The sequence below is a fragment of the Scophthalmus maximus genome, chromosome 4 (genome assembly GCF_022379125.1).
Source record: "Scophthalmus maximus strain ysfricsl-2021 chromosome 4, ASM2237912v1, whole genome shotgun sequence".
NCBI lineage: Eukaryota > Metazoa > Chordata > Actinopteri > Pleuronectiformes > Scophthalmidae > Scophthalmus > Scophthalmus maximus.
This window is the reverse complement of record NC_061518.1, coordinates 640,001-649,515: the sequence shown is the minus strand read 5'-3', so window position 1 is coordinate 649,515 and position 9,515 is coordinate 640,001. Positions and strand designations below refer to the sequence as shown.

General features: G+C 42.6%; 2 protein-coding genes across 4 annotated transcripts in view; one reads left to right on the top strand and one right to left on the bottom strand.

Annotated features, from left to right (window-relative positions):
- Window positions 1-789: 789 nt before the first annotated feature.
- gtf2a2 (general transcription factor IIA, 2) lies at window positions 790-3,989 on the top strand. 2 transcript variants are annotated; one of them, XM_035627789.2, is made up of 4 exons: window positions 790-1,005; window positions 2,357-2,461; window positions 2,599-2,762; window positions 3,687-3,989. In XM_035627789.2, the coding sequence occupies exons 1-3, from the start codon at window positions 934-936 to the stop codon at window positions 2,755-2,757; spliced, it is 336 nt and encodes a 111-aa protein (XP_035483682.1). In that variant the 5' UTR covers window positions 790-933; the 3' UTR covers window positions 2,758-2,762; window positions 3,687-3,989. The 2 variants fall into 2 exon arrangements, with proteins under 2 accessions (XP_035483682.1, XP_035483681.1); XM_035627788.2 differs by having other exon boundaries at window positions 2,599-2,771.
- An 845-nt stretch (window positions 3,990-4,834) lies between these two features.
- znf395a (zinc finger protein 395a) overlaps window positions 4,835-9,515 on the bottom strand; it is a 10,089-nt gene continuing 5,408 nt past the window's right edge. For both annotated transcript variants that reach the window (XM_047331640.1, XM_035627748.2), the window contains exons 6-10: window positions 9,463-9,515; window positions 8,133-8,415; window positions 7,874-7,966; window positions 7,153-7,223; window positions 4,835-6,979 (exon numbers count right to left, since the gene is read on the bottom strand). The exon at window positions 9,463-9,515 is cut by the window's right edge and continues 48 nt beyond it. In XM_047331640.1, the coding sequence (XP_047187596.1) occupies window positions 6,868-6,979; window positions 7,153-7,223; window positions 7,874-7,966; window positions 8,133-8,415; window positions 9,463-9,515 (612 nt within the window). In that variant the 3' untranslated portion in view covers window positions 4,835-6,867. The remainder of the gene's footprint in view (window positions 6,980-7,152; window positions 7,224-7,873; window positions 7,967-8,132; window positions 8,416-9,462) is intronic.

Below are 9,515 nucleotides of genomic sequence, written 5' to 3'. Positions count from 1 at the left end.
TGGTTGATTGATTGATGAGGCCATGAATAGGTATAAAAATATATATTTTTTAGTCTCATCACCAACAACACAATGAGAGTTAGACAGGAAACACCACCGAGGAAACATTTCATGGTTTTACTATTTAATGTAATGCTGCCATCTAGTGGTGGTGAAATTTAGTGTCACTTGTACTTTGATGTTTTTATACATAAAAATAGAAAAAAATAGATTCTAATTTATTTTTTGAATTTTATGTAATATCCCCAATCTAAACTATCCAGTTATGACGTATTCTATAGAGTCCCCCCCCCCCCCCCATCCATTTTAATTTTATCTTTTCACTCCAAACACATTGGTGGAAATAATTATAATAATTATTGTAATATATTATTCATAAATTATATTATAATTATTATTAAATAGTATATAATGATAATAGTAATAATCATAATAATATTCAAAATAAAATATAAAATAAAATAAATAATCTACAAAAATAAAAAAAATAAAATAATCAATATTGTCATTATTTGTACTACTAATAATGATAACAACAATTATAATAATAATAATAATAATAATATGGACACAAATAAATCTACAAATAAAATAATCTATTACAGTAAAATAGAATAAATAAAATATATCGTCACAATATTATAATTAATGTAATTATTATCAATATTATTTTATTATTATACATAATAATATATTGTTATCAATTATATTATAACTAGTAGTAGTAGTATTGATGACAGGATGTGAAGTAGCAGATGACGTTTATTTTGAAATGTGTAACCGGAAGTCTCGTTAGCTCACAGCTGCTATTCGTCGTGGACAGAAGCGGTTCGTTCCGTTAGCCTCGTTAGCTCCTTTAGCTTCGTGCGGTTCGTGTGAGTTTTGCAGGGATAGTTTAACCGTCGTCGTTCGCCACCTCCGGCTGCCCCCGTCATGGCGTACCAGCTGTACCGGAACACCACGCTGGGGAACAGCCTGCAGGAGAGTCTGGACGAGCTCATCCAGGTGAGGCACCGCAGCTAGCGGAGATTAGCTCCCGCTGCTAACGGCTAACAGCCGACGGACGGGCGGGCGGTTAGCGCTGGTTAGCTCGTGGCTAACACGTAGCTAACACGTAGCCAACATGTGGCTAACATGTAGCTCTGTAGCAGCGGTATTTACTGAAACTTTTCCACATTTTTATATGATAATATTCTCACGTTATTGTGTTGAATGTTGAGATGATGATCCTCCTCTGACGGCGAAGTGTGTCAGACGGAACCGGTGATCGCTGGCGACACTTCACCTGCAGAATGTAGCATTAGCATCATCTTTGTTGTTGTTATTATCACTGTGCATCTTTCTGTTTGTTCCATCGTCAGTCAGATTAATCGGAGTTATGTTGATACGTCAAAGTCACAGATTCGCTGTTTCACGTGGTTTAAGTTCAGTGTGTTAGTTTGCACATCATGTTCCTATTTTCATCATCACCAGGGCTAAAGAATAGTTTCATTATCGATTAATCGATGAGTTGTTTGGTTCATAAAATGGTGATAAATGTTTTGTCCACACACCAAAGATATTCAGTTCACTGTCACCGGAAGATATTCACATGTAAGAAGCTGAAATCAGAGGATTTTTCCCATAGAAACTCCTTGAACCGATTCATTGATTATCAAAATAGTTGGCGATTATTTTAGTGGTGGATTACTAATTGACTAACTGTCGCATTAATATGCACCACGCATAACTCAACCACCACATCACAACCAGGACGTTCTAAAGTGATTACGTGGAAACTTTAATGTGCTACAGCAGCGATCAATAATCACCAAATTTCTCTCAGATACGCGAAGTCATAAACATTTACACCTGTGAAAAATATATATTCAGAAGAACTTATTTTACAGAAATTAAATATATTGTCCATAACTATGTTCATATATGAGTTAAATATAGTTCCATGAGGTGACCGAGGTGGATCTACGTCGTGTTGAATACGGTTGTTGAACTAAACGCTCCAGAATACGTCGCGCTCACGTTGAATTTTCAGACGCTGCCGAAAATGGAATCAGCGGTGCGCCGCCATAAAGTGTCCCCTGTCGGTCGCTCAGTTTACCAACAGATGCCGCCATAAAAATTGCGAACTGGGCCTTTAATGTAAGATAACGTCCATAATCATATGATTTGTTTGTCTGTTAGATTTTTTTCTTGACAGGTGTAAGTGTTTATAACGAAGCATATCTGAGAGATACTTGGTTGTTATTGATTGCTGCTTTATCACATTAAGTCACGTTATGCGCTTCAGAACTTCCCATCAACACCTCTAGGATAAAATGAGTTTAGTAACAGTGTGTGTTACATTGTGTGTGTCCAGACTCAGCAGATCACGCCTCAGCTCGCTCTTCAGGTTCTGCTGCAGTTCGACAAAGCCATCAACACGGCGCTCGCCAACAGAGTCCGCAACCGAGTCAACTTCAGGGTGAGTGTCGTCACTCCCACGTGTCACACGTCTGTTCAACCTTTAGCCAAACATAGTAAAAGAGGAACCTGGAAGTTTTTTTCCAGTTGAACAGTGTGTGTGTCATGGTTAAGTTGTCCCCTCCTCTTCCTCCGCAGGGCTCCCTGAACACCTACAGGTTCTGCGACAACGTGTGGACGTTCGTCCTGAACGACGTGGAGTTCCGAGAGGTCACCGACCTGGTGAAGGTCGACAAGGTCAAGATCGTAGCATGCGACGGGAAGAGCGAGTCGACCCAGAACAAGACGGACAAGTGATGAACGTACGACAGGTGACGTCGCCGTCACGTCAGACTGAATCCTGAGTCCCTGAAATAATTTTTAAACGTTTACACTCTAAAAACAACGCGTGAGAAGTCGTTGAGCATTAAAATCTGAAAATATTGTCATAAGGAACATGAAGAAAAATATGTTTTCCGTCATTAATCCAAACTGCCGTTTATTCTTTACTGTCGTCACAGAAGCATCAACTCTGATTTACAGCGTTTACAGTTTATATCACAACATTTTAAAGATGGAATAAGACTCTCAATAAAAAAAAAATAGAAAGATATTAGATTTCCACCGATATGGATTTTTGGTGCCGATGCCCATATCGATATGGGAGAGTACAAGATTCCCGACACGATACATTGGCCGATATATATATATCTATATATTTATATATATTTTTTAATCTGTCAATGATTCCTCAGATGTCGTCATCAAACCTGTATGACAGAAATGTAATTGAGGCTTGATATTTTATTTTAACCATTAACGTTATCATAAATACCTATAAATCGGGAAAAAAAGTCAAATACAACCAAATAAATAGAATTTGAATAAGAAAATAAACATTTATTTTACCTAAAATATAAAAACATGAATACACATTTAAAGGCTCATATCTGTCGGCCGATAATATCCGTCAGGCTCTAGAAAATACATCTCTTTTTACAGTGACATCATGAATGTGTTGTCATTTCAGCAACTTATTTTTGTCAAGTTCCGACAATTTGATAATTTAGTAAATAACATTCACCTGATTGATTAAGACCTTAAACTGTAACAATAAAGTAAATGTTGAATATTTCAAGCTGCAGCTTCACTGAGTGAATCTCTTCATTCATGTTCCTGCGGTTTGTTGTTTTCACGAGTCAAAACTTTATATAACGTTATAGTGTTTATTATTTTTCTGTCCGCAGACTCGAGCTCCGACGCCGCCGCGACAACGACTCGGAGCCGCAGACGGACCTGGACTGTACATATAATTTATTACAGCAGAGTCACAGCTGAGTGTGTGTGTGTGTGTGTGTGTGTGTGTGTGTGTGTGTGTGGGTGTGTGGGTGTGTGGGTGCGTGCGTGCGTGCGTGCGTGCGTGCGTGCGTGCGTGTGTCGGAGTGGACCAGTCACTGTTTGTTTTTATTATCAGTTTTCAGGAGTTTGTTCAGTTTGCTGTTATATTTGAGCTGAATCATCTTTAATAAAAAAACTTTATTTAAAACACACAGAGTCTGTTGAGCTGTTGTCTGACGAAGAGTCTGCGTCACGGGAACAGTTTTGTTTAAATCAGTCACCCGTCACAGACGAGTGTTTTACTTTTATTACAACGAAAAATATGTTACTTATCAAAGACAAAACGATTCATCATATTCAGATTTTTCTGTGTGGACATTACGTGATGTCAGACGGTGACCTGCTGGTGACCTCTGATCAGAACCTGAATGATTATGGATTTCTGGGGCCGAAAAAAATTCTGATGCAGATACCTTGGCAGATAACATTATTTTAAAAAATGATCAATTACTAACCCTGCGTTCCATTATACCTCAGAACCACGTGGTCATGTGACGGTGGATGTTGTTGACGTGTCTGTCGTGGTGAAACGACACATTTCTGAAGATGAACTACAAAAACCTCAGCGGCTCCATCAGCATGTTTCAGTGTTTTATGATTCATATGTGACAGTAACTGACATCTGGGTCATATTCATACTCTTCTGCTTCTACTTCAGATTGAATCGTTTACGTTCGTTCATGGCGTGTCACGTTAAATATTGCTGCCGCAATGAATTGTGGGTCTATATCTCCTTTCCTTTCTCATAGGAAGCTCCAGTGTGTCCTCTGATGAAGGAGATAGGAAAGGAATCATTGAAGCTCCTTTCCTAAACATTTAGAGAATCTGAACAGCTCTTATCATGGTGCTGAGGAAACACTTCAGGGTCACGTCAAGATTTAGGAAACTTCCTGAGCCACTCTGACAATTCGACCTCACCCCCAGACTCCTCCTCTTTGTGTTGCATTGTGGGACAGCGCGTCCACCGGACCTTCAGACATGACAAGAGGACAAAAAGCTTTTTCATTTTGTCCAGTTTATTATAACAACGTCAGGAATTTTACATCGTATATAAAAAAAGAGTGCAATCTTCAAAAAACGACACGATCACGATGATCCACGTTTACACGAACCGACAGGACGTAAAGAATTGAAACAGAACTTTGTTTACTGCAAATTAACCTGTTTCTAAATCAACAGGGACTTTTAAAGGCTTCGGGAAAAAGACATTTGATATACGGACCCAGTATGTGTATATATATGTGCGTGTGTGTGTTTATACACCAGGATAAAGTAGATATTATGAAATATATATGTATCAGTGTGTTGTTGATCAATACTGCATGCGGTTTCATCAGAGAAGAAGTAAATGGCTTCTGTTCCCAAACAAAGAACATTGATCTGAACTGAAGAGATGATGATGATGATGATATTTACAGTAATAATCAGCTGGTAGTTAGCACAGATTTGAAGATGGCTGCACCTGATGTGATGAAATGATTCACGGCTTCAACATAAAAATGAATTATTGCAGAGTTAAGTGACGACCGATCCAACGTCACTTAGTTAAGTGGAACGGAGACTGTAAATAAAGATGGACGACGTGAAGCCAATTCATCCCGATCGCCTCCTGGTGTCTGGCTGCAGTACAGGTCCTAAGCCCCGCCCCCTCCATCCCATGTGAGGTCGTTCTCATCACACTGATGTTTTTTCACGTGTTCATGTTTCTGATCACTTTGCTTCTCATCAGTTATTTGATGATATAAGAACGGGGCTGAGATGATTGACAGCTGACACTGCCTCGCGATTGGTCGAGAGCGTGTATGTGGGCGGGGCCCTCAATACCAAGGCTCCACTCCACAATCACTACGTCACAGACTCTGACTCCACACGACATCACCAGCACAAGATGGCGCCTGAATCTCATGCTGCGTTCCGTTTCACCTCGGAACTCCGAGCTCGGAAGACGGGTTGGTGAATTACCTCCGACCCGGAGGTCGGTTATTCCGAGTTCCGAGATTATAACGGAACGCAGCATGAGACATTTTAGGATCGGGAAGTTGAGACGTGTCTTCCATCTTTACTTTACAGATCGTGACGAACGTCACTGTGACGTCCTCGGGCGGAACGTTTTCCAGACAAACAGCAAACTGTGTTTTGTAAAATCCACTGAAACATTCCAGATCTTCGGAGCGTCGTCCTCGAGTAACGGAGGATTAATAAACAGGCGCCTGTTCAGCACCAGTGGGAAATATTTTACAAAATTGCTTCAAAAGTTATTGACACAGAAAACACTTGGTGTCAGTGTCACCGGTCGGTTTCTGGATGTTTGATATTCAGGAGCTGCCGTGCGCTGCTCAGGGGTCCGATGGGCCCGGGCAGGTTCGTCCAACGCCATGTGGACGCGCTAACGCGATTTCAATCTGAAATCCTGTGGAGCGGACCGTGAGGAAATATTTGCAGATTTAAAAAAACAACAACATGTATTGCTTTAGAATCGCTAACTACTGCCCCTTTAATCAACCTCTTGGAGCGAACGAGCTCAGGCGCCAACGGGACAACGAGATGAATCCGTAGCGTCGTCCCCTCGGAGGTCGGTTCTGTCGGGACGGTTTGTTCGGAGACATGTTCACCGCTTTGTTTCGATCCTGCGAGTTACGTCAGTTTATCTCAGTGACACTGAGATTAACTGATTTTTTTTTCTACGAAATGTTGACGTGACTCAAAAAACTCAGTCAGCTGCCTCAAGGTCAAAGGTCACAGGATCATAGCTGCCCCAAATCATCAACGACGACAAAAAAAGCACCGACAAGACAAAAGTTCTGTTTGACAACAACAGCTACGAAACTACACGTTCAAAAATAAAATTCAAAAAGACACTTTTAGCAAAAGTAGAAAGAGTAAAAAACAGAATCTGGTTTCAGATGTAAGAAAGTATAAAGCATCGATCAGCTGAAGCTGACGCTCCGTACTTCTTCCTCCTCTTCCTCTTTATCCTCCTCATCCTCCTCCTCTTCATCATCATCCTCTTCATCCTCCTACTCCTCTTCCTCAGTCCAGGAAGCGTTGGCAGGCTTTCTTCCAGCGACAGGCCGTGCACCACTGATCTCTGTGCTCGATGCCGTAAACTTTACGACACTTCTTGGCTTCACCACGAATCCTCCTGAGACAAGAACACACACACACACACACACACACACACACACACACACACACACACACACACACACACAGAGGAAGATTGATCACTACTGTTGGAGACACATAAACAGACATTAGGTATTTTTTTTCGGGAAAAGGTAGAGGACGTGTGTGTGTGTGCGTGAGAGCATTGACCTGCAGGGGGCGCTCTGCTGCTGCAGCCACTGCTCTCCCACGCTGACCGAACGCGCCCGAAACGACAGACCCTGAGGAGGAGAGAGAAAACCATCAGGGAGGAGGAGTGTACACACGCACACACACACACACACACACACACACACACACACACATACACACACACTCCACCCCCTCCTGTATGAAACCAGTTTTATCAGGCTTCACTTGGCCGCAGGAGGAAATAAACAACAGAGGCTGCACAGGATCCAGAGTGTGTGTGTGTGTGCGCGTGTGTGTGTGTGCGTGTGTGTGTGTGTGTGTGTGCGTGTGTGTGTGTGTGTGCTGGTGCGTGTGTGCGTGTGTGCGTGTGTGTGTGTGTGTGCGTGTGCGCGTGTGTGTGTGTGCGTGTGTGCGTGTGTGTGTGTGTGTGTGTGTCTAATCAAGGAGCAGAAACATCTCAGAGACGATCAGGAGAAACAGGAAACGACCGGAGCTGAACTTCCAGTGTCAGAATACAGATGTTCCTTTTTAATAAAGTTACAAATATTAGCTATATTGAGTGTAAATCACTGTAAAGTGTTTCACACACATGCACCTCTATGGGCTTGTGTAAAAATAAAGATTTCCGCTACAGTTTCCTCATTAGCTTCGATTGTTTTTTACCGTACACACATAAATATGAGAAATTGAGATACGAGGATCGGTTCTGACACCAGATGAAAAATGATTGACAGTTTACCTGTCTGCTGTGGCAGGTGGAGGGCGGGGCCGTCCAGCGACAGGAAGCCGGGCTTGTCACTGCCGCGGAGACCACGTAACCAAGAGGCGGAGCCTAAAGAAAAACGTCAGGAAGATTAGCGACGTGTGACATCCACCACGTTACAGAAAACACGATTCACCCACACGAGAAGAAGCTCGTTCTCACAAGAGATTTGAAGAAATGATAGCCATCTGCCGCAAAGTGTCAATCACTGTCAATAAGCCCCGCCCACCCCTACCTGATAGGAGTGCTCTGATTGGACCTGCCAGAGGCTGCCGGAGGAGGGGGAGGGGGCAGAGCGACTCAGAGCATCGCAGGTCGGGGGGGAGGGGGGAGATGGAGGCGAGGGAGGGGGAGGGCTGGGGGGCGAGGAGGAGGGGGAGGAGGCGGGGTTGTGGGGTGGGGAAGGGGCGGGGCCACAGGGGAGAGGGGGCGGCGGAGACTGGAGGCGCTGGGCGACCACCTCAGTGTAGTAGAAATCTTCCTCACTGCGAGAGCAGCGCTCGTGTTCGCCGCCACGGCTGTGAGAGAGAGAGGGGGGGTCAGAGGTCAGAGGTCAGAACACAACTTAAACAACCAGTTTCACACAGACGCAGGACTCCAGATCGTTCACAGTTTCGTTCACGTACAGAGGATGAACATCCACAAAAATTATCACTAAATTCAAAATGGCTGACTTCTTTTGTTAAATTTTTTTTTTTTTTAAAGAGGGGAAAATTGCCGACTTCCTGTTGGATTTAGGCGATTACTTGTTTTTCCAAATTTGGGAAAATTGGCATGTATGATACACACATCTAGTCGAAACGTTGCTACGGGGGCTGGTGCTGAAGAGGCGTCGTCATGATGCTTAGCCACGCCCACAAACAGGGTCCGTTTCAGACTTAAAGTCACAGTGTGTAATATTTAGAAGAACTTATTCACAGAAATTTAACATATTGTCCATAACTCTGTTCATATATAGTTAGATATAGATCCATGAGGTGGACCGACCTCCGTGTGAGTCTCCATGTTTCTACGTCGTGTTGAATACGGTTGTTGAACTAAACAGTCCAGAACACGTCGCGTTCACGCTGAATTTTCAGACGCTGACGGAAACCGTAAATAGAATCAGTGGTGCGACAACATAAAGTGTCCCCTGTCTGTCACTCAGTTGGTTGTGGTTTGCAACTTTACCACCAGATGCCGCCAGAAAATTACAAAAAAATTACACACTGGGGCTTTAAACGTTCATTCACGATGGACACGTGTCTGTCGAGTTTCACGAATCTTCACATCTCTTGCATTACGACATGATAAAGTTCAGTTGAATACATTTATTGTAATTGCCTGCTGAAGTGTCACAGAGACATAGACTATTTTTATTTCATCATTCCATTCATGACGTGACTTCCATAAAAAAGGATTTAGATTTTTATTGTGATCAAATTTGCACCAAGGATACTTATTTTTTTCAAATACCTTTAAAATACCTTTTCATTATACGACTATGTGACTTTTTCATTTATCATTCCTTAATCGCGGAGACAGAAAAGAGTGGAGCCACCAGAGGGGGGCGCTGTGAGTCTCACCACAGGTGTGTCGTTCTGATGTGACGTTTGATTCCCACCACGGTGGTCAGCAC

What these genes read in the sequence shown, in the direction of transcription:
- gtf2a2 (XM_035627789.2), top strand. Translation starts at nt 934, where the DNA reads ATGGCGTACCAGCTGTACCGGAACACCACGCTGGGGAACAGCCTGCAG. An exon ending in GTCTGGACGAGCTCATCCAG is followed by an intron (nt 1,006 to 2,356) that starts GTGAGGCACCGC and finishes GTGTGTGTCCAG; the next exon opens with ACTCAGCAGATCACGCCTCA. An exon ending in GCAACCGAGTCAACTTCAGG is followed by an intron (nt 2,462 to 2,598) that starts GTGAGTGTCGTC and finishes CTTCCTCCGCAG; the next exon opens with GGCTCCCTGAACACCTACAG.